The sequence below is a fragment of the Cheilinus undulatus genome, linkage group 1 (assembly GCF_018320785.1).
Source record: "Cheilinus undulatus linkage group 1, ASM1832078v1, whole genome shotgun sequence".
Classification (NCBI taxonomy): Eukaryota; Metazoa; Chordata; class Actinopteri; order Labriformes; family Labridae; genus Cheilinus; species Cheilinus undulatus.
This window is the reverse complement of record NC_054865.1, coordinates 48,150,342-48,175,894: the sequence shown is the minus strand read 5'-3', so window position 1 is coordinate 48,175,894 and position 25,553 is coordinate 48,150,342. Positions and strand designations below refer to the sequence as shown.

At 40.7% G+C, this 25,553-nt stretch overlaps 1 protein-coding gene across 1 annotated transcript in view; it reads right to left on the bottom strand.

Moving 5' to 3' along the window:
• Window positions 1-25,553, bottom strand: part of LOC121512191 (protein kinase C-binding protein NELL1-like) — a 419,636-nt gene that overhangs the window by 258,785 nt on the left and 135,298 nt on the right. The window contains exons 6-7 of the mRNA XM_041791349.1: window positions 7,062-7,134; window positions 6,443-6,525 (exon numbers count right to left, since the gene is read on the bottom strand). Of these exons, the coding sequence (XP_041647283.1) occupies window positions 6,443-6,525; window positions 7,062-7,134 (156 nt within the window). The remainder of the gene's footprint in view (window positions 1-6,442; window positions 6,526-7,061; window positions 7,135-25,553) is intronic.

The window sequence follows — 25,553 nt, the reverse complement described above, 5'->3', positions numbered from 1 at the left end:
TGTTTGACCCAAAAATATTATTTTTTTCACCATGACTTTACAGTATGCTTTTTAAAGTCAGATACATTTTCAAAAGGTGTGTGTTCATGTGAAAAAAGTCCATGCCATGCAATGCAACAGAGCTGAGAGCATCTGCCGACTGAGAGTAAGTAATCTTAAACATGAAAAGCAGATAGAAAGAGGAGAAGAGAGTGGCAGCCACCACACAAACACAACCTGTTGCTTTTTGGCTCAAAAATCAATGTGTGGTTTGTTCCTTTCCCCGTGTTTCTGAACACTTACAGAGCCAAGGATGTAAAATTATCAGACCCTTTTTTGGTTTTGATTTTTTTTTTAGTGCATACACAGAACAAAAAGCTCAAAGCACTAAAAGACCATGGGAGGATATTTGCTAAATTTGACAAAAACAAAAAAATGTCACAATTGCATTTTTACATTCCCTTGTTCTCAATAGGATGTCACTACCCAGACACTTACAGTTAAACAACAGCAACCACTGATATATTAGAAAAAGTTCTCTCCCGTATTTAACACTGCATTTATCTGATGTTTGATCAGAAGAATCACTTTAGTGGTTCAAATAAAACAATGTAGATGAAAAAAAACGAAATCCTCTTGACTAAAAAGAAGCTCAAAATTCAAAGAAGAAGAAGAAGAAGAAGAAGTGCAAGGTGATGTCTGCTCCATGGACACAGAGTTATGGATAGTAGCGTCTGAAAATGTCGTCTGTCATGAATCATCACTCTTTGGTTTGAATGAATAAAGACCAATATTATGATCACTTAACCATGGAGTTGTGTCTGGTTTAAAGATGGGCTGTGCAGTTCTGTAAAAAGATTGTCAGTCAAAAATCATATAACTTAGATGAGGACAAAATTATTAGCCCCCCATGGAAATGTAATTTCAAAAAATTTTTTCCCAAGGACTGTTAAACAGAGTAAGGGATTTTAAATTTTCTTAGGATACTTACATTATTTTACTTTGCACACAGAAAAAAAAAAAGAATTCTACAAAGAAAAACCTGCAAGGGTCAAAATTATTAGCCCCATGATGCCAATCGTCAGTCACATCTCATTTTTGCTGGATAACAGCCTGCAGTGATTTGTTATAGTTTTTAACAATTGGCTGACTCGTCTCCTGAGGAATCCCAGCCCATCCTTCTTTGGCCAGTTGCTCAAGCTCCTCCAGATTTGATGGTCTTCCGGCATGGACCTTGGTCTTCAGTTCATCCACAGATTTTCAATGGGATTCAAGTCAGTGCATTGCACAGGCCGGTCAGTAATGTACTTTGGAGGTAGTTCTTCACGTGTTTTGGGTCGTCATGTTGGAAGGCAAAGTGACAATCCATAGCCCGTTTTGCCTCTGACATCATGAGGTTTTCTTTCAAAATCTCTTTATGATTCCTTCCACTTTTATGAGATTCCAAGTTCTGGATGCACTGAAGCATCCCCGCAGCATAAATTCTCCCACCACCTTTATTTTACTGTTGGGTCGGTGTTCTACGGGTTCTTCTTTCACCATACATAAGTAACATGTCTATGGCCAAAGAGCTCTGGTTTGGTCTCATCTGACCAAAGGACATGCTTCCAATATGCATAATCTTTCTCCAGGTTGTCCTTAGCAGACTTCAGTCTGGCTTGAAGGCGTGTCTTCTGCAGAAGTGGAGTTTATCTTGGTCCATTCTTGTGCAGGGCTCTATTGCTAGTCCCCTTTGAAAGTACAGTTCCTGACTTGGCTAAGTCCTTTTCCAGTGTCTTGTCAGTTGTTCTGGGGTCTTCAGACACACCTCTCACTAGTTTTCTTTCAAGTCCTTGAATTTTTTCTTTTCTTTCCTCTGCCAGGCTTGCTCTGGACTGTGAGGTTCTCTTTGATTTCTTGAGACTTCTTACTCTTGACTTTTGGAAATGTTGTGATAACTTTGTATAACCTTTTTCCTGCTTTTTGAGCATCAACATTTTTTTCTCAAGTCTAAACTGATATCTTTTGTTGATGCTTCTCTGTGACAGTTCAAACCCTTAATGATGTTTTTATACTGTGTGTAAATGTCAAGATAACTCTCAGTTTTAACTTGATTCTACAAGCTTTAAGCATTGCACAGTTAAAGCATGTCAGTGCACAACAAAAAAGCCAGTTCTACAAGGGGGGGTTGGTAATTTAGATGCTGGTAGCATTTTGTTGTTGTGAAATGATTCTGTGTGTTAAGTAAAATAATGTTAGCATCCATAATAACACTAGGGTGTTTGGAAAAGCTGTGTTTAAAATTTCTTGCTCTGTTTAACAGCACTTGGTTAATGCTTGAAAAAACAAAAACAAAAAAACTCTCTGTAAAGGTCCTTCCCCTAAATGAACAACAAGCCATTGCCAGAGAAATGACTCCAACCAACCATACTGCACATTCAGGTGCATATGCTGCCTGAGAGGAAGCACGCCTCAGCATTAGAGGCATATTTATGTTCCTATGGTGCCAATATGTACATCACATGTAAGTCATGTATATACCAAGCAGGGACCTGGTGCTTGGAGTAGTGTTGTTAAGCTTATTTTTAGCCAATGTGTCTTTTGCTTGTTAAAAGCCAGTGATGTTAACCTCCTGATTAATTTCTGCATCAACACAGAATAGATTAACAAAGTGGACCTTTGGGAGATGATGGCTTAGTTTGACAAGTGGAATGGATTTATTCCATGCCCTTCATTACTGCAGTACTGAATAACCAAAACATCTCTGTGCAACCATTTCTCATTTAATCAAGAACAGGAACAATTGGCGTGCAACCAGGAGTTCAACAAACCGAGTAAACAACCACACTGATACAACAGGACTGATAATAAACAGAGATGGCATAATCAATCACAATAATTAATTTGATAGGCCTTCAGAGGCCTATCAAATTGAAATGATTTCAATTGACTTATAAAAAGATTATTTTGGGGCTGTTTGCCTTTATTTGATAGGACAGCTGAAGAGAGACAGGAAAAATAGGGAGAGAGAGTGGGGGAAGACATACACCAAACATGCAGCAGGACCAGGAATTGATCCCATGACCACTACGCTGAGTACTTTAGTTTCAATATGCAGTTCCTATAGAAAGTGCTCATGTTTTACCCTTATAATGATTTCATGACTCAAAGTCAAAACAGATTTCCACAAAGTAATGTCAATAAATGTGTTGTAAAATAAGTGACTGCATTCATTTTCTACCCCTTCAAGTCAGTATTTTGTAGATGCACCTTTGGCTGCAATAACAGCACTGAGTCTGTGTGGATAGGTCTCAATCAGGCTTGCACATCTGGACACTGCAATTTTACTCCATTCTTCTTTGCTAAATTGCTGAAGTTCTTTCAGTGTGCTCTGGGATCAGGTGTGAACAGCCCTTTTCAAGTCCAGCAAAACATTATTTAATGGACTGACATCTGGGTATCCTTGGCAACTCCGAAACATTCACCTTGTTGTCTTCAAACCATTTCTGTCTAGACTTTCTGTATGCTTTGAGTCATTGTCTTGCTATAAAATAAATGTTTTCCAAAGTCATAGTTCTCTTGCAGAGCGAATGAGATTGACCTAAAAGAATTTTATACATTTTGCTGCATTGATTTTACCCTCTACCTTTCAAGCCTTCCAGGTGCCAGCTGCTGAGAAACATCCTGACAGCATGATGCTACCACCACTGTGCTTTACAGTGGAGATGGTGTGTTTGTGGTGATGTGCAGTGTTTGGTGTCTGCCAAACATAGTGTCTTGTCTGTTGGCCAAAAAGCACAATTTTGGTCTAATCTGACCAAAGAACTTTCTTCTACTTGACCATGAAGTTTCCACATGTCTTTTGAACTCTAGTTAGGGTTTAAACTGAGTTTTCTTCAACAGTGTCTTTCTTCTTGCCACTCTCCCATAAAGCGTTGACTGGTGAAGAGCCTGTCCAACAGTTGTTGTATGCAGAGGTTCTCCTATCTCAGTAGTAGTAAAAGTCACTCAGTCTGTGAGGACGGCCTGATCTAGGCAGACTTAAACATGGGGCATATTCCTTCGATTTCCATGTGATTTAGTTTAACTGAACTCTGGGGGATGTTCAGTGCCTTGGAACTTTTTGTATTACTTGGAGTGTACTTTTGCTTCCTGGTGTAGCCAGGAATATTGATTAAGCAGTGACTGGACCTGCCAGACACAGGTGTCTTTATGTTACAATCACTTGAGACATATTCAATGCACATTTAGGTGATCCCCATTTCACTAATTTTGAGACTACTAGCTGCTGAATTAGGTCAGTCACTATAAAGGGGTTGAATATATGTGCACTCACTTATTTTACATTACATATTTTAATTTAATTTATGTTACTTTGTAGACATCTGTTTTTTACTCTGACATTAAAGAGGACTTTTTCTTTTTTTTGTCATAAAAGTCAAATTATATCACCTATGATTGATTTATATGATCAACAGAAAGTTCAAACAGCCAAATAGCTGTCAAATTTTTTTAGGCTCTGTGCTATAAGCTTATATCAAAGAGAAGTATACCCAAACTTGGGCTTAAAATTCAATCAAAGTCTCATATAACAAAAAAAAACTAAAGCTGAAGGAACTTCCTGCTACAGTTTAATGGTTACTGAGTTAACAATAAGGACCTTATAGTCGGGTCAGAAGCCCAGGTTCAGTGAGGAGGTGGAGCTGATGCTTTGCAACTGATTAGCTTTTGCTCCCCATTATGTCAGTACTCAATAAAGGAGCCCTTTCCATTCACTAGACTTCATGCATTGACATTGCCTTCTATTTTTGTTTAGCAATTTGTTTTTTTTTTCTTTTTAAATCAAACAGTTTAACACTAATCCTGAGAAATTGTAACCTACAAAGTCAAACCCATGAAAACATTGAGGCCTTCTATCAAATGATAATCTTTCTGCTGTGTCTCCTTTTGTGCTCAGCAAAATCCTTTGTGATTTTTAAGTCTTCAAAATCCTTTAAAATCCTCACTTACTATTAACTGACTGAATACTTTGTTTTATAAAGATAGATTAGGGTGCAAACCAATTATGTTTTTGAACAATGTCTTGTATTACTTTTGGGTACCTTCTTGTTAAAAGTATTCCACATTTAGACACTGCCTTCACAGGAGACAGAACAATGAGTTTACTAAAAGGAAATAAAAAAATTAAAGAATTCTGTTGTCTTTGGTTGAGGTGGAGAACAAAGTATGACATTTGTTTCAACTTATTATAATTATAATTATTATTTTGTCTGGATTCAACTTGAAATAACTGGCACCAGCTTCTGTAATCTATTTATTACTGTATTTTATTCTGTTCTACCCAGGTCTTCTCCAACTTACATTGCACTACTGGCTATTTGAACTACTTTATTGAAATACAAACTTATTTTCTATTGTTTACATTGTATATATTGATATCTTGAGTCTTGAATTGAAAAGAGGATCTTCTACCTTAAGGAAGGAAATAGAACCCACACTGGGCATGTACAGTACCTCTTTTTGGTATATAATCGCTGAACAGTGACAGTACTGTGGTGAGTAAAGAAGAATGGCTTGGTTTTTGACATCTATTCTGTACAATCAAAAACTATTCGTTTTTTTCCCAGGAGTCATAGTGGATGTTCGTGGAAAGTTTGAAGAAAATCCTTCAACGCATCTTTAAGGGATCAAACATGTTTGACATTTACGAATCAGAGTCTGGGAGGCTACGACGTGATTTGGAGCAGTAAATCAATCGTGTTGACACCACACACATGCAGACTACTCAGACAAATAATCGTTTGCGATGAGGCTCCAGTTGGTATACGCCCCCATGATCATCGGGGGAGTCAAATCTTGCCCCAAATCGGGCTTAAAATTCTGTAGTGTGTGGCCAGTCCAACTTTCTTTAGTAATATTTGTTGCCAACAGGTTGTGTATTAAAGGCGTTTCTTTAAAGGTCACATAAAATGCAAAACACACTTTTTCAGGCTTTTCTAACAAAAAAAATGTACCTGTGGCCCCCCCCCTTCAGAAAATTTGTACTGAAACAAGCTGCTCATGTGGGGAGTTAGCACCGCCCCCAGGTTCAGTTGGCCCTCCCTTCTTAAAAGAAAGTTCTGCCCTCCTCTCCCAATCCATTAAGACACATCCATTTCCTGAGGGGGGCAGAGTCAGGGGTGGAGTCAGGCAGCTCAGTAGCATTAAAAGCCACAGACACAGAAACAGCTTGTTCTGAGCAGGGCTGAAACAGAGGGTTTTTTTAGACATGCAAATTTACTGGAGTGTTTTTCCAGCAACAAACTTCAAAGGCATGTTTTGGAGATCTCTGAGACCAATACAAACCTGTCTTACAAGGGTAAAATATGTGACCTTTAAATGACGGTGTCTTCTAAACTCCTAGTTTTGAAGTATAAGATCCATTCTCCCATGTTTTGGTGTATAGTGCAAGAATCATGTGCAAAAAAATTTTACTGGTTCTTACCTTGAGGGTCATCTTGGCGAGCAGCTCCTGAAGATCCATGATGCCTTGCACCAGGCTTAGGAAATCACTGCAGGTGGGGCAGGCTTACATGTGGAAAAAGATGCACCAAAAAAAAAAAAAAAAGGAAAGGAAAAGAAGAGAAACAGAAGTGTTTAGATGGGGGAATAACTCAAAGAAAATCAGAAATAGAAGCCTGATTGTTTACAGAAGCCTCATGGCAGCTGACAACAAACGAAAGGGAAGCATTACACGTCTGTTTGCTCTTTGTCTTAGGCTGGTTTCTGGTGTTAGTATCAATAATAAAGCAACAAGGTGTGATTACATGCCTTATTGATCAAAAGCAGAGACAGCAGCACAGCTGGAGTCTTGTATCTTAATCTGTTTGACAGCAAACAGACAGAGACACAAGCAGGGAGACTGGCGACTGTGCTGAATGTGAATTACAGCAGAAAGAAGCATACTGAAGCAGAGAGAGAGTGAAACAATGAAGGAAGGCTCTGCTGTGATCAGCAGAGGTCACCGCCACATCACAGCTTGTTTATTAAAAGAATACTCTTATTCCTCTGCTCCTCTCTGAGCATGTAAAGAACACTTTGAATATCTTTGTCAGGATACTTACTGCGGTTAAGGTTAGGGCACTGTGTGATGTAGCCGTTGGGAGCGAAAATCAACTTCACATCCTGGATAATGCCCTGAAAACAGAGAGGGAGGAAGGGGGGAAAGGAAAGACAGGAAGAAGTAAGGTTTCACATTTATGGGCAAGATAATAGGTTTCTTTTTGGATTTGAATGTAAACATGAAAATTGACATGAAGACGGAAATCTGGAAACCTAAAATTAGAGCTGTCAGCATGGACATGTTCATCACAAAGAGATTTAGGTGTGAAATTAACAACTTATTTTTTAATTAAATTGATGCAAAGCCATTTTTTTCCTTTGTATTGTAGTGACTGTAGTTATTTTTTGTACTAGTAGTGCTCAGTTTCAATACAAAACCAATGTTTTCTAGTGTTTCCAGCACTCAGCATCCATGCTTCTACTGTGTCAACAGCAATGCCAGGAAATGATTCCTCTAGACGTTTTTCAGTTTTCCCGATGACATTTCCTTAAATTAAGAAAAATTTTAAGTAGTTGCAACTGAGCAGCAGTAAACTTTTAAGAAGCACTCTCAAACTAAGGTTGTGGGCTATACAGACATGGACTTGCACACAGGGCGACGGGTTCGCTGAGCAAGACTGTGTGATGTTCCCGGTATGCAAACAAAAGTCTTTCAGTCCCTGTTCCCCTCGGTCTTACTTTACTCTCTTTTGGTTATCACTGGCAAGTGTCTAATGCTGACGTGCTCAGGAGAGCAAGGATGGGAACGGTCAGCTGCTTCATACGGGAACAGCAGCTGCGCTTCTACCTGGCATGCTTTCCCAGGCCTGATCCAGCTCATCGCACACTGGGTGCAAAGGACCCCAGGGTTGGTTTGGACACAGGTGGCGACTGCGTATGACATGGGTAACTGGGAGAATACCAGGAGAGATGAGGCATAAGCCTGTATGAGAGCCATCAGGAAGCTAGAGCAGTAAAGGACCAAGGTCGGCAGTAAAGTGCCGAACCAGCATATGCTCCAATACCTGACCTTCCCTGTGGACACAGGCCCTAAAAACTGCAGACAGCTCAGCAGACAAGTCTAAAGTAATCTGCCTCTTGTGATATCAGATGCCTCACTTGTTTAGCAATTCGTATCTACTTTTTGTTCCATAGCAAGTTCCTTTTTACAGTTGCTTTCACCTGTTTAAACTTACATCCTGAATCCCATAATTTCTTAAGTTATATCTTGGACTTGTAGTGTTTTTCATGATTATGTTGACAACATATGTTGAAACCTGTGAAAACGAAAAAGATGGATGGTCCAGGACACCTCTGAGAGAAAGAACGGAAAATTCCCATCAAGAAAAACCCAGAAAAAGTGAAAGAAGACCTCAGTCTCAACTACAACTCCTTGCTAGCTTAAAGCTAATAACAACTGCCAGTAACTGCAACTGAACACTGCCTGATCAACAGGAGACTACTGAATGCTACCTATTGAGGTAGCATGGGGCAGGCGCATACGAACGCAGCGGCCCAGTGCTCCAACACTAGCAGCAAAACAAAGCCCTGTACTTACACCAGAACTGACAGCGTGCCCACGGAGTTTACATCTTTCCTGATGAAGATTATCCGGAGAACAGGGCACTAGGAGACTGACAGGAGGACATGGAGCAGCACGACACCTACAGCCGATGGAGAGGAGGCAGAGACGGCATAACTCAAGAAGGCAGAAGCAGGGCAAACGGGCCAGGCGGCAGGCTAGGCTAAGAGCGGCCCCACAAAAACCTGTCATACCAAGCTTCTTTCTCCCAGATGCCTGCTCCCTTACCAGCAGGATGGATGACTTAAGGCTGCAGATTTCTAACCACCGCTTGGACGACTGTGTTTGCCGCTACAGAGGAGACTGCCAAACATGATTTCGCTGTGTTTTTACAATGCAATTACAATAAACAACTATCTATAATAAAGCCAGTTTTTATCCAAACAGAATATAAAGTGCCCAAATAATAAGGATATATTACAAAATAAAAGCATGACAAGGAATAGTTTCTTGAGAAAATCTTGTTGCTGAATCACCAACCTTTAACGAGTTACTCACACAGAGAGTGGAACTCAACTAGGACTCCTCAAAGTGTAAATGCTGTCCAATTAATCCAAATGGATTTCAGTAAGTCATTTTGTACATGCACCTCTGCACTAAGCAGTGCATCTGCATCTACATATGAATACACAGTTAGGCATGTAGGGGGATAAGGATTCATCATGGGTTCAGACCCTTGGGACATCCAGAGCAAGACCAGGGGATCATGGCAACCATACAACACTTACCTCCCACATCCAAGCCTTCTCTGCCCTAAAGATGTTGATTTTGTTAATTTTTCAACAGATTATTTTCTGATGCCCCTGGTAAAATGCAAAGACATTCAAAGCACTACCAGGGTTGTATAAATACTCTTCCTGTCAGATGTGCCCTCCGGCAGCTTCTTCACCACAACTTAGCCTTAAAGTGTTCTTCATTTTTGGCCCAAACAGCACAACTAAAGCTCTGCACAGTGCTGTATGTTTAGTGATAGCAACATAAAAGAAGAGCCACCCAACACCTTCAGAGCCTGAAAAACCAATTTGTCTTGTCAAGGAAAAGTTTCCAGATCTGCTGCTGCCTACAGGATTTACTTAAATTTGTTTTTATGTTTTCTTAGTGATATTTCCTTGGAGAAGGAAATATGAAGCACACAGCTATTTAAAGAAAGACAATATGGATAGAGAGGAAAGCTGAAGTCAATTGTCTTAGCCTGGCACTAATAAATGCTGAAAATTTTTCTGAAACTGGGCTTGAATGCACTGCTGGTGCTAAAAACACTGGCTATGAACACAGGCCGTAGAGCTCTTTTTCAGTTCAGTTTGTGGTTGAATGCTCAAATGCATTCTGGTGTTTAGTACTCTTATTTGTTCAATAACAAAGTTAACTTTAGTCTAGTCCAACTGAGATGTAAATGGACTTTCCAAAAATTATATTTTGAAATTTGCATCAGAAAATTAATGTTAAATATTGTAAAGCAAGACCCCATGCAAAGCTGCTCCATGAACAAATTGCAAGAGGTAATACTCACAGTACTGTCTTCATACCACATAGTAAATTCCTCCTACAGCTCAGGATGGTACTTTGAGATGCATGATGATAAATCTGCACCATCCGATAAGATACATGCTGCACAAAGACAGCTTTAAAAAATATTGCTGCACTGTATTTCTTTCATTAAAGCACTTTTCTAAATGCCACACTGCAACAAATGGCCCCTCACACCTCTGCACACATCTGGTGGGTTGGCTGTATCCATGTGTCATACCTCCAAAAAAGAAAAACTGTTGTCCTTGGCTGATGCAACCATTTGCAACATGATAAAAGGCCCAATCATATTCCAGACAACACTCGGTGTGTTGCTATCTAAAAAAGCCTCACCAGACTATTTTTTTTCCCTAATGCCCATTTGTATTACATGTTGATTTAAAAAAAAGTCTTACGTCTGTCTCTAGCTAAAAACCTGTGCTATTATTTGTATTGCTATGATCACAACAAAAATGTACACAGTACTGAGTTTCCAGTGGAGATGTAACAGTATTCGTATTTGTCCCAGGCTGTCACAGGTCAGATGACAAATATGTCTGAAAGGAGAGGAAAGTTAAACTCATGTAGACTCCAAACATCCACATCCCAGTCCAGAAGGCTGTAATGCTTGTAGCTGTTTGTTAACCTTAGGTAAACAACAAATGAAGACAAAACGGGCACAACAAACACACAAAGAAGAAAAGTTGCATGCACTTGCAGCAACTTGCAAGAAAACCCCCATGACTTCTTCTCCCTCTCCTCAACTGCTCCACACTGCATTCCCTGTATGCTTCAGTTTATTGTCTCGCTAGAAAATAAATCTTCCCCCAAGCTGGTGTTTTCTTACAGACTGATTAAGATTGTCCTCCAGGATGTTCTAATGTTTTGCTGCATTCATTTTATCCTCTACCCATACAAGTCTTTCAGGGCAGGCTGCTGAGAAGCATCCCCACAGGATGATGCTGCCACCACCATGCTCCACGGTGGTGATGGTGTATCCTGGTGATGTGCAGTGTTTGGTGTCTGCCAAACATAGCACCTTGTTTGATGGTATAAAGCACCATTTTGGTCTCATCAGACCAAAGAACTTTCTTCCATCCCACCATGGAGTCTCCCACATGCCTGTTGGTGAACTCTAGTCTAGACTTAAATCTGAGCTTTCATCAACAGTGGCTTTCTCTTTGCCATTCTCCCATAAAGCTTTGACTGGTCATGAATCTGGACAACAGTTGTTGTATGCAGAAGCTTGTCACTCCTTCAGAGTAGTCACAAGGGTCTTGGTAGCGTCTCTCACCAGTCTCCTTCTGGCACAGTCACTCAAATTGTGAGGACGGCCTGATCTAGGCAGATTGGCACATGGGCCATATTCCTTCCCTTTCTTGATGATGGATTTAACTGAACTCTGGGGGATGTTCAGTGCCTTGGACATGTTTTTTATATCCATTCCCTGATGTATACTTTTCAATAACCTTTTTTTCTTAGTTTCTTTGGGTGTTCTTTTGTCTTCATGGTGTAATGGTAGCCAGGAATACTGATTAACCAGTGACTGGACCTTCCAGACACAGGTGTCTTGATACTACAATCACTTGAGACACAAATAAAAGGGCAAAATATCCAAATAGATAAACACTTTTTATTGGCACTGTATGATTGTTGGTTGCTTATTCATTTTCACAACAATAAACCTTACCACTGCACTCTACACACAGGCTCTACTCTCACTGTAGTGGAGGAAAGTCACCCCATACATAGGCAGAAAAAGATGGTGTCTGTACAAAGGGCTCTCTCCTTTAACAGAGTGTCAGTCACTGTGAATGACAGCCTATCTCCAGAGGTAGAGGCCTGGTAAATAGAGGCTCCATCATGACCACAGAGAACAATCTCGTGAAAAATGCAGCCTCTCTAATGGAAAACCAAACTTGTAAAACACTGGGGTGCCCGCACACACGCATATACACAGGGGTAATATAATTTCAGCATTCCTTCAAAGTGGCTCCTGAAAACATGCTGGAAGGACATTAGAATTCACACCCTGCAGCTCAGTTGGCTCCGGTTCTTCTCTGCCTTATGTGTAGGAGAAATCCATTTACAGTGCATTTGGCTAGTCTGGGTGCAAGCAACGCCTGCCTCCATTTCACACGGAGAGAGAGAGAGAGAGAGGGAACCTTGAGGCAAACAGGCTCACAGCACAGATTGAGAACAAACACACTTTCTCTCACACACACACTCAGAGGCTGTGTGAGCAGTGGGCAGTGAAGATGAGATTGTCAGTGTCACTCAGAATGAAAATGAAGGTGTAGATCACAGATGTCTGTCCCGGTGGTGTAATATAGGGGTCCTGACCACACATCACTGTCAATGATCAACGGGTAATTCCAGCTGAAGTCATAAAACCTCTCTCCATCTCTTATTTTCTCTCTGTATCTTTCTTTTCCACACAAACACACAGTCAGAGATGAGCTCATATTTGTTCCAAACCTCTGCTTGAAGCCTATAGAGGAGGTGTTTGGGTTCTACTGCTATAGAATGCCTATTTTCTAACATAGAGAGGGGTTAAATTACACATTACTGCATTTTAAGTCATTAGAGCAACCTAAGACAAACTTAGTTTAATGAAATTATACCCACTCATCAACCAGTCTGATACTGTAAGTCTAATGAAACATGTTTGAAATATGGCCCTGTTTCTCTATGGATTTTTGGTATCCATTGTTTAGTGTTTTGTTTCAATTATAATTGTTTCAATTAAGCTGTCAAAATCTTGATGATTATATGAAAAATGATGTTGAAAATAACAGCATGACATGTTAGTAATATTTGAGTTGCCCTCCATGGTAATGCATGTTTTACCAGTTTGTCTCACTGAAATTACAAAGCTGTTTTTTATAGATCTTTTTTATCTCATTTCATGTTCACCAAGGCTTCCAACTCATCTGCTGTTAGATTTTATTTGAATCAAAAGAGAAATGTATAAACATTTGATCTGATTACATTTGATGCATAAATATGATTGATTTAAGGCCTGCCCTAACCATGCTCGTATAATTATTTAAATGAATAGATTCTATACATCTAAGAGCAGGTGTTTTCACACTATAACGTCGCTCTAGTAACCAGATCACATATCATTTTTGTATTTATCCAGTGCTTTATGTTCACTCTGGGCAGTGATAGGTTCATAGCGGAAGAGTGACTTTTCAACTAACTGTTTATTTCAAGCTATAGTGCCATTAAATAATGACATGTTCAGGTTTAGGTAACTTTATTTGTACTTGTATGTAGACAGCATAAGTTAGTAGCACTATGGTAAGCTGTTAAGCCTTTCATTCATTTTAAAAGCACCTCAGAAGGACACCAATTAAATCTAGCATCATACATTTCCGGTTTATATGTATAATTGAGTTGAAGCAATGTGTTACTGATTTGATAAGGCTACCTTTCTCGAATAACATAATTTAGCAACCGAGTAGCTTCCTACTAGAAGGCTAGCCAGCTAGCTTCTATGCTAAACTGTTGTGTTTGCTTCTCCTCTGACAGGTCTGTGTGTTTTTCACTGAGGTTCTCGTCAGAGTGTGCTGTTATGACCGTTAGCATACGGGCTCAGTAAGTCTATTGTTCAGCATCAGCTCTGTGAATAAGGTAGCTCCATGGTAGGTCAATCAATCAATCAATCTTTGTTTGCATACCAATACACCAATTCCTAACCAAAGTAATCTGAAGATGCTTTACACAGAGCGCAGGTCTACACCATACCCTCTGTTCAGGCCAAGTAAAATGTTTCAAATTTACTTTTAAAAGTTAAAGTACTGGTTTATATATCAACTCAAGTAAAAGTTAAAAAGTATTAAATTGAAAGTTTCCTTAAGTGCTGAGTACTGAGGAGTTACTGAGAAGTTGTAAGAGAATACCAATCAGGTTGTAAGTAACATACACAGCAAATTTGACTGTGTTAATTTAACTATATTGGTCCACACTATCGTTAAACTACACTCTTGAAAGTGTTAAAATATACAATAAGATGGAGCAGTAACTTGAAAATCTGTGGTGAGGTGGATCTCCTCAAGAAAAAAAAGCATAGAGTCAACCTCATAGCAAGGCAATTCATACTGATGAAGAAAATGCAATATACATCCTTTAGAAAAACCTAAATTTACAGGCAGGGATTCTAACTCTGTGGATAACTTCACTCATGGTGCAAATGTGTCTCACATCAAAACAACAACAATCCACCAGAAACATAAGCAAAAGAGCCCCACCAAGGATCACTGTACTACAGGAATCATCCAGACACAACTAAACACATCCAAACACAAGAGCATGATGGGAAACACATAACCCCCCAGAACTGAACTCAACACTCACATCAACACTTTCACTCTAACACTGGAGACCATTTCATCCAGAATTGACTGCTGCACTTGGAGGTTTTCAGTGTTGTCAATGTTAGTAGCAGACATGCTTTCTCTTGCGGCTGAGGCTTGCACTGTATTAAACTGAATGATTTACTGGAGCCAGCTAATAGCCGTCAACTTCACTGTTTACACTGGGCCAGCCTTCTTTGTTCACACTGTTATCTGGTAGAAAATCCACATAAAACTTCATCATCCTCAGCCTGCTAAAATGGGGCATATTATGCAAAAATCCATTTTTCAGCCCTTTCTAACACAAATATGTGCCCCTGGCCTGTCCACAATCCCCTCAAGTACCAGAAAAATCCATTCCCCCTCCCCCTTTCAGAAAATGTGTGCTGAAACGGGGAGGGCTAAAAGTTAGCATCACCCCCAGGTTCGGTTAGCCCTCTCCGTTTGGAAGACAGTTTTGCCCTCCTCTCCTTATCCTCCTCTCAATTGGAAGCTGGGAGGAGCAACATCCATTTCCTGAGAGGGGCGTGGTCAGGGGCGGAGTCAGACAGCTCAGTAACATTTATAGCCACAGACACAGAAACAGCTCGTTCTGAGCAGAGCTGAAACACAGACATACAGTACAAAAATCCAATACTGTAGTGTTTTTTTCAAGCAACAGACTTCACAGCCATGATTTAGGGCCCCCTGAGACCAATATGAACTTGTCTTAAAAGGGTAAAATATGTCCCCTTTAATACTCTATTCCAGTCATTTAAATCAGAGCTGTTTTTGACTGAGTGGTTCTGAACGCCAGGAAATTCTGGTGCCATACTGTTTTGAATAAAAAGTACTAAAAAATACTGAAAATTTCAGTATACTATGTAACACTAGTCAGGACCCAAATGTTAGTCACAGAACCCTTTGAAGTGGTCACAATTTGTGCAAAAGAATGTCTAAAAGAATGTTGTCCCGTCTCTTTCAAATATTTTGCACTGTCAAAACTATGCTATTTTTCATTCAGTTATTCTGATTGGTCAAATAAAATAAATACGGGTCACAACTTCTTTGAGGAGTTGACTGTGGGTCCTGAGGCTTGACGAGTTGAGAACCAATGCTGTATGGAATCAATCTTTACAGGAACTAGTTCATTTTAATCTGTGTGAACTGAACTTTGAGCTCGATAATTTTAAGCTGGAACTTGAACAACACCGACTACAGCATCACACTAACTTATTTTTTTTTTTACTTTTGTCAGGGACCATGTACAGAATACATTAAACTCATCAAAGTAGAGATGCCCTGCACCAGATTATAGCTCTCTTGCTAATTCCCATCTGCAGTCCCTGGATGCAGAATCCATGCAGATGTCACACCTGAGCACATCCGGTATCAACAGTGGTGATCGTTCTTCATTTTGTAAAAGAAATGTGAAATGAAAGCTCATAACCATGCAGCTTCTAACTGGAGCTTAAAGATCTGCTGAGCCAAATTAATCAAAGAAAGAAAAAAAGCCTGACTATGATGAGCTTCATGGTTCCACCACAGATCAATAAACAGAGACTTGAGAGCATTTGAGCTTCTGTTCATAACTAAAGTTGTTTTTCATTCACAGCTCTCAAACTCATATATTTTAAAGCTTTCTGGACTTAAACACACAGACAAGTCAACAAAGGAGTTTATTTCTGTCCAAGCAGATGGTCCGTCTAGTCAGATGCGTGACTCAGTCGGCGTCCAGGTGATGGTGTATTTCCTCCAAACATAAACACAACTTTCCACTGGGGGATTAAATCAGCCCTCGGGCTTTGCATTGTTGATCTGATGCAATGCTGAACACACTAAAAGTGAAGCTGCTGCACTTTAATATAATTGTTTCATTTCAAAGGCAGTGCGTTGGAGTATTGGATAAGTTGTTTCCCCTGACTTACAGCTCTGACTCAGTGCAAAACAGAAAGTTGTGTATGTTTGTTTTTTGTGTATTTATGATATAAAATGTGCCTTTGACCCATCTCAGAGATCAGAAAGCCCCTGTAACTGATTGGATTGCTTTAATATTTGGTTATGGCTCATAAAGGGTAAAGGGAAGTGAATGCATACAGCCAATAAGGGTTCACACAGGCACTGTAAATATGCATGTGTGGGCGTGTGATCCGTGCACTTATGAGCAGTTTATGTATCATTTGTGTCTCTCTGTCCCCAAACGATCACAAGTTCACTCACATTATTGCTGATAAAATTACCTTCACTTCACTTGTGTGCACATTTTTGCAGTCATAATTCCCTGTTAGCTTGTTTATTATGGCTATAATAGACCTGGAATGTTTGGCCAGCACTTCGCCCTCCGGCAACATTGACAGAGGGTTATTATCCGGGGTAAAGCTCTATGCTGCAGATCTGTTTTCTCATTTATATCATGCACAACATGACCTTTCAGCGTTGTACCAGGTTCTGAAGACTTAACCTCCACCTGCAGTTCATCTCCCAGGACTGAGCCGGCATCAACAACGCTAATTAACGACAATGGAAAGGGGAGACAAAAGCAGACTGACAGAGAAAGAGAAAAGGAGATGATGACTAAAGATTTTAATTCTTCTTTTTTTTTTTGCTAGGGCTGACAGAGCGAGCTCATTTAACTCAATACAGCATTTTGGAGGGCAATAATGAGGAGGGCCTGCTTGGATGCATGATTGTGCCTAAGCTCTGTGTTAGTATAAAATCACCAAAAGATTCAAAGGGAATAGAAAAACACCAAATTTGTACATTATGGGCTCCAACTAACTTAAATATTGATGTCTTAAACTGCAAAACAAGTAAAACACTGTTCTTATAAAATGCATGCATAACACATTGCATCTGAAGACAAAGCATTGCAGAATTTAGTTAAAATGTCAGCCACCATTGGGGGCTGCTAAAGTCTGAGGTCATGGCTATCAAACTGCATACAAAAACTCTTGTGTACATGTTGTTCATTGTGTTTATACACTGAGACCCTAGGGGAGGCAATGGAGGCATGCACGGCTGCACAAGACTTCCTGATAAACAGCAGGCATAATAACAAGGAGAAGAAGCTGAAATTAAAAAGAAACACTAAGGATGAAGACTTGGAAGTGCAGGATTTGTTCCATGAGTTTAGGATCGGGCCAGCGATGTCTCTTCTTCAGATATAGAACAGGTAACATTTAGGGTAAAGATACCCCAACTGATTGGCAGTGGATCATCAACCTGTAATAATGCTCAATACTTGGGCATCTGCAGCTTCTGCTGCTGTTCAGTCCTCTTGTGGAAACCAGCAGATTGAAGCCATTGAGCTAAATTATGTTATGCTGTCTCTAATGTCCACTTGGTTAATGAACTGCAATCAATTAATGCTTGTAATGGTTGCTCTCATGTGTTGGCAGCTCATGGTTTTATGCTTTAGTATGTGCAGGGATGTAAAGTAACTTAGTGCATGTGTTTAAATTACTGTAATTGAGTACTTTTTTGGGTGCTTGTACTTTTTTGATTATATTTTGAAATCAGTGCTTTTACTTCCACTTTAGTAAGTTTTAACCAGAGTAACTGTACTTTTATTTGAGTAATATACTCTTGTACTTTTTCTACCTGGGGTGGCAGCAGCTCAGTCTGTAAGGTCTTGGGCTGGGAATCGGAGAGTTGTCGGACCATCTGGACCATGGCCTGGTAGCTGGAGAGGTGCCAGTTCACTTCCCGAGTACTGTCGAACCCCCAACAGCGCTTCAGCGAGATCACTCCATTAGTGCATGTCCATGTGGTGTGTGTTACTCAGCCTATGTGTGTGTAATACGTTAAACAACGGAGTGTGAACTGCAAATTTCCCTTCAGTAATAAAGTATGTCTTACCTCTGTTGACTGCACTGTAGCACAGAGAGAATGATTCCACATCACATCCATAAACAGCAAAACTGGAGTTAAACATTTCAGAGTTGATTTTAACTCCCATCATGCAATTTTAGCTCCATTCTGAGTAAAAGGGTTTTCAGTGTTGCATTTATCTGACAGTGTTGATACACCAGTGTTAGTTAAAACCTGTAAAGAGTCAACTGGTCTAAGATCTGCCCACTGCAATTTCAATCAAGGGGGGATGTGTGGTCGGAGTTTCATGCTCTTAGGCTGAGTGTTTTAGTTGGATTTGGATGTTGTCTGTTGTACAGTGATCTCTGCTGGGGATCTTTTGCTCATGCTCAGGTGGAAAAGGTGCAAGGGTATTGTTCTCAAGAAAAAGTACAGTTACTGTGGTTAAAACTTAACTAGAGGTAAAAGTGCTGATTTTAGATATACTCAAAAAAGTCTAAGTACTCACAAATCTACTCAATTATAGTAAATTGAGTAAATGTAACTGGTCATTTTCTACCCCTGCTTCTGAGTTCATACGTTGCTGCTTTATATACTCCATTTCCTGATATTGCGCCTTCAAAACAAGTCTTCCATCACTGTGTGAAACAGGGATTTCTTTTTCTTTCTACTCCAGGGAGTAGCGTGCACCTAGAGCACTGTCGTCAGAGAACAGCTGGCCACGTCTTTTGTTGGCAAATTTAGGCCCAGTTTACACAATGTTTTTGAGTGAAAACGCAAAAGTTCTGTAGCGTTTTGGCTGTCTTCACATGGCAACGGCATTTTGGTGCCTGAAAATGGAACTTTTTGGAAACAGGCTCCGGAGTGAAAGTTTTTCGAAACACCCCTGTCTCCATCTCCATGTAAACAGGGAAACCGGCACTTTCTGAAAACGGATATGCACACTGCCACTGCAGTAAATATCCATGCGCGAGTAGACTTATAACGCATGCGCAGATGAGAAGCCCAAAACAAAATAAAGTCGGCCGACACCAGTACTGTTCGTGCTCCTCACTCTTTTGAATTTAACTGTACTTCTCCAACAAAGTGTTGATTTACTTCACCATCACTTGGATCAGTGGAGACATATTTCATGCCTGCACCAGATTCTGAATCGACCCACACGGCGTCAAAGGGCAGCCCCGAGGCGATATTGGACACTGCAAAATCACATCGCCATCTACTGGCCTGGCATCTATACTACATCGTTTTTGGTGCTTCCTGCAGTCTTGTGTGAATGGAGATTGTTTTGAAAACGTTGCCGTCTGAACATGGAACTTTTTTGGAAACGAAAACGGGAAACGAAGCAAAACGTCGTGTAAACGGGGCCTTACTTTTAGCCCAACCTTAAAAAAAAAATCTACACCTAAAAGTGGTGAAAAACTTCCTAAGAGGTTTGATTAACAAATTAGTCTTTACACGTTTATTCCACTGCGTCTAGTGTGGTTACAGACAAGATTCTGTTTTTGCCTCACAGAGATGTAATCAGATCATGCTACAGTATATTGTTTCTGATACAAGAAGCAGATATGCAGAGAAATGTATGCCGCAGATGTAACAACATTGAATCAAAAGAAAGATGCAAACAAAGCATACACGAACTGATTTAACACATCAAGATGGAAAGGAGACACAACACAGACTGATTAAAAGATCTAAGCTCTGCATCCTGCACATCCAGGTTTGTCTTTCCCCTCCTCACACTGTCTGATGTAGGCTGTTCAAGCCTTCCATCACTGTCTACATTAGATTCATTACAGCCTTGTGTTGTATAAAGCAGCAAACATTTCACAAAGGCATTATTCCAAACAGGCTTGCAGTGTCCCTGAAGACTCAGCATCCTGGGAACAATGGATTCTAGATAAACATAATTTATTACAGTGGCTCCTTCAGTTAGAGAGACTACGGGGAGGAGGAGGAGCATCTCCAGCCACTGTGAGGGCTCTCTATGTTTTATTTACAGGCCTAGTTAGCTCGTCTTATCATTATCCTGCTCCTGACTCTGAATGGGATAGATTACAGCTGCTGCATTATTTCACCTCCTATCTCCATCTGCATTGTTTCTTCTAGCTCTCGGCTGTTTTTGCTTTCTCTCTGCCTTTTACCTCTTTATTCTTTTCCCATTCTACCAACAAGCTCTTCACCCGTCTTTACTTTTGACATGAAAAGAAATAAGTAGGCTGTGTTTATCCCTCCTCTTTAGCAGGTTAAAGTGGGGAGTGGGTGAGAAGATGTGGAAAGAATTTCAATGAGGTAGGAAGGTAGAGTTAAACACAACATTTATGCAGACCTTAAATCCAACAAAGTCTCCATGGATTTAATAAAAAGATAAAGAAAAGACCAAGGCCTAAACAAGCCAGAGCCGTCTAAATTTAGGATGGTTTCACATTAGGGTCCAGGGCCTGGATCTGACTATACTTAACCCCAGAGTGTGGTTCTTTTGATCACTGTGAATGCAAGTGTCCCATACACGGACAGCAGACCGGAGACCGGAGTGAGCTGTATGTCAGCCGTGGAAGTAGGAAAAGGGTCATTGATAGTGTCTTGAAAATAAAAAGAACATCCACAGGAGTAGGATGGACACCATTATCTGCAGCAGTGCTTTAAGTGGGCCAGTACGCTCCACTATGCAGTACTGCCACTTGTAAATTTTACCCCTTGGTGTAGTGGGACTTTTTTTTTTTTTTTTCTGGTGCTCTGGGATTTTTCACCATCTGCCAGCACGCTCTCCTATCCTCCCCCTAGCTTGTATGGATGATTCATGATAGCACCTGAAAAAATGGGTGTTGATTTCAAGGAAAGGCGGCAACCCTGATCTAGCTAGCAAGCTATAGCATATACACCTTGGATTTTGAGGGCTGCAGCAATTTCTGACCACTGTTTTCATAACTAAAAAGGAAGGTCTGCACAAGGGTCGCTGGCAATTAGCTGGCTAAATGGTTCAAGTCTAATCACTAGTAGCAAGTTGCCTATCTAAACCACTACTGCCTTGCTGCCACAATGCCCTTTATTATGAAGTAAACAACAGTGAATTGATAGCACTGATAGCATCTCATAAGAATGGCACAGTTTAGCACAATTTTGAACTAGAAAAAGTGGAACAAGTTTTCCAGGGCTATTCTCACATGAATATGAAGCAGTGGTTAACGGCATCCAGCTCAGGGGCTGCAGACATTAACCTGCACAGAGGACTGAAGGCCAACGGTGGTAGCACCACTCACCTTAGCCTAACTCTGTTATCCAACTTTGCCCCACAATACTGTGAAGTCTGTTTGCAGAATATATTTTCTAGACACTAGACTAATTTTCAATAAGCTGGATGTGAAATTCACTCATAGGTGAGGTGTCATAGGTGTCCTGGTGGCCTCTCTCCTTTGTGCACTATCACTCAGTTTGTGAAGATGGTCTGATTTAGACAGAATGTGGCATATTCCTTCCATTTCTTGATGATGGTGCTTGGAAATTCTTTTGTATCCATCCCCTGACTTTTACTTTTCAGCAACCATTTCTCAGAGCTGCTTGGAGTTGCTCTTGAATGTACGTCGCTTTGTATAAAAACGTCTGCTAAATGACATTGTAACATTGTAAAGTTGGAGTGTTCCTTTGTCTCCATGGTGTAATGGTTGCTAGGAATACTGATTAACCAGTGACTGGATCTTCAAGATGCAGGTGTCTTTATACTGTAGTCACTTGAGACCCATCCACTACACTCAAGTGATCCCCATTTCACTAATTGTAAGAATACTAGCAAAAATCGGCTGGACCTCTATTTAATCAGGTCAGTCACTTTAAAGGGGTGAATATTTATGCAATCAATTTTTTTTTTTTTTACCTTTCATATGTTTTTTATTTGACATTACTTTGTAGAGATCTTTTTTCACTTTGATGCTGAAAAGCTATTTCTTAAATTAAATATTCCAAATTATAATGACCATGATTAATTTTCTAAAATCAATTCAAGGGTAAAACATCCAAGGGGGTGATAGCTTGTTATAGGCACTATAATTTGGGCATGGATGCCTTGCAGTGTGCACGACTTTTTTCTTATGAGCTCAACTTTGTCTCCTTTATCATGGAACAAACATGGGGGGGGGGGGGGCAAAGAGACATTCTCACTTACCCCACAAATCCACCAGTTTTCATGTTATTTTCCACATTCCAGGAGACCTGCATGTCCCTTTACCTCCCTGCCATCTTGGGTACTTTGCAATGTCCAGTTTGGTCTGAGTAAGAGGTTTAATCATCAAGAAAAAGACTGCCTTAAAGCAGCTTTGCTTGAGCTTTACGACTTTGAAAATCTTTGAGATATTACTTATCTTAAGGCTAGTGTTGTTGTCATCTGTGACTAAAGTGGTTCTGACAGGGTCTATAACTTGAGACAAGCCTTTCCAAAGTCGTTTCATAGTTGTCTTGCATAAAGGTGCAACAAATCCATCTATTTTTGCATATAAGTGCATTTGTGTGACTTCTCTGCACAATATGCTCTAGATTGTTTGCCAAGAGACAGCCACAGCTACTTAATTGAATAAATAGTGTTGTTGTCTCATACATATGCATAAATAGGAGCGGATAACGAGGAGATTCCAGCTCAAAATGGCTCTTCTGAAACTTGCAGCAACAGGTCCCTGATTCAAGGTGTTACAAGTGCACCTGTCAGATAACATGCCAGCTCAACGCAGTGCAAACCTGAAGGGAGAATCTCCTCATCTCCTCTGTCACTTCACACAGGCCTGTGAGCCTCCACGCCATCTGTCTCTGCCGCTGACAAACACTTTTCAACTCCCTGCACGTGGAGGGGAGACAGACTCGACTGCGGGTAGGGGAACTGAATGATAGAGCTGCTTCTTTCAAGACCAGAGCTTTCACTCCAGAAGAAGAAGCTTCTTGAAGCCTCAATGTGAGAGAGGGTGAAGGAGGAGGAAGGAGGAGTAGAGGGCTTGGCTGCAGCAGAGATAGCGCCAAAGTACAAAGAGGTGAATGGTATACACCACAGGAGGGTCTGGTTGCTAATCAATAGGTGATGTAGGAAAAAAATGAAAGCACCCATTGATTGCATCGCGGGTGGGCAGTGGAGGGGGTAATATCAAGGGGATATGTATGTCTTGGTGACACTTGAACATGTTTCCTCCCTGCTGTGAGCGGATGGAGGAGCCTGAGTAAATGAGCAGTGATTAAAAATCGACAGTTTCTTAACGGGCTGGGGAATAAGCATTTCAAAGAGGACGCTGAGCTTTTTGCTGCTCCTCTGTAAACCCGCAGAACGCCTTTCTTGTGTTTCCCTCTTGGCTTCCTTCCCACACACAGTCTACTGCAAATACGGCCAATTAAAACAGCTCAAGCCAAGTCAAGTAAAGTGGAGTATCTGAATAGTGCAAAAATCATCGTATACCACAGGGGGGCTTAAGTAAAAGATGCTCCTCTCTGTAAGAAAATGAAAACTGCTGACTCTGGATGGGAGGCCCTTGAAGTTGTGCACACACAAAAATACAAAAGAATACATGGAGAGGAGATCAAGTCATATACGTTGCTGTGATAGAAAGCTACCCACAATGGCTCTCATTCACCAACATTTTTCATTTGTTCAAAGATTAAAAACAAAATCTAAAAACACTAGAGAGTAAGCTTACAAATATCTGAGTGCTGATGTGATGTTCAAATGATTCATTTTGTACTTTTAAAGCACAGCATGATCTTGGCATAATTTACCCATTTGATCTTTAAATACCTTTAAAGGCTTCTAGACCCCTCGGATCCTCAGGGGTGAGTTTTCTAACTGTTCAAGTCAGGTCAGGTGTGGGACCTTATTCGGGTTCTGCAGTTCACCACATCATGTACTGCTCTGGCCTCCTGATGGCCATCCTCCAGGTCTACACCAGGCCCATGCCCCATCTTTCCAGGTATCCTCCAGCCAATCAGAAAGCTGACCCTTCCTATCTTTGTTCTCCTGAGCACATTAATATTAGACACACAGCCTTGTTAACAATACCCAAAGATGCGCCGAAGAAAAGTTGTCACAAAGGATTCCAGTCGGTGTCTCTAGCCATCAGTCAACATCCAGACCTCATAAGAGAATAGTAAGACTGGAAGCGCTGAGGACTGAAAGACTGACTTTTTTTTTGCATGCTCAGATATCGGGAATGCCACACTGTCTCGCTCAGCGAACCCATCCAAGTCCAAGTCCGTGGTTGATACCAGCCTGGCAGTCACCGGATCAATGGCTTATGCTATCAAGGTAGGTGAACTGCTCTACAACTTCCACTCCCCATTCAAGGGCACAGACTCAGTGGCAGCATCCAAGTCGCCCTGAATACCTGGATCGTTGTTTTGCATTCCCCATGCTCTCCTCACTCAGCAAGCTAAGAGCTCCCACAAGAACATCTACAGTCTCTGCAAGGATCACAGCATCATCAGCAAAGTCCAGGTAAAAAACGAGATTTCTCAGGAGGGTGGCTGAGCTCAGCCTTAGAGATTGGCTGAGGAACTCAGACACCTGGAAGGACCTCAAAGTAGAGGTGCTGCACCTTCCAAGTGAAAGGAGCCAGTTGAAGAGGTTAGGGCATCTGATTAGGATGCCTCCTTTTGGAGGTCTTCCGGGTATGTTCAATTGGAGGAGACCCCAGGGTTAGGGTTAGATCCAGAATTGGAGGAATTATATAAGGATTAAAGAGGGAAGCATTGCTGGAGAGAGGGAAGTCTGGGTTGACCTACATCACCTGCTGGCACCAAGACCAGACCTTGGAGAAGCTGAAGTACATGGATGACAGACCGAGGGGTGGATGGATTCGTGTTTTTTGTTTTGTCATGTTTGCATCTCAGCAATTAGCAAACAGTAACAAGCTTTACTTTTCTTGTTCACTTAGATGCAGCCTTTCTCTTTGTGGAAGGCTTGAAGGTTTGTGTGCATGGAAGTGTTTTCATACTTATTCATGCCACTTTGAGACCCCTTTTTTCACTGTTTCCACCAATATTTGACACATTTACCAATTTTAACTCATTTTTGCCTCCTACAACTAAATTTTGCCATGCACTTTAAACCTATTTTGCTACTTTTAACCCCTCTTCACTACCTATTGCCATTTAAATCCTTTTTTTTCGCTTTTTTCAGACCATTTTTGCTGCTGTTATCCAATTCTTGTCTCTTTTAATCCAGATGTGCCACATTTTAACCACTTTTCACCATTTATCCCATCCATTTTTACCCATTTTGCCTGTCTAACCCAGTTTTGCCACTTCAAACC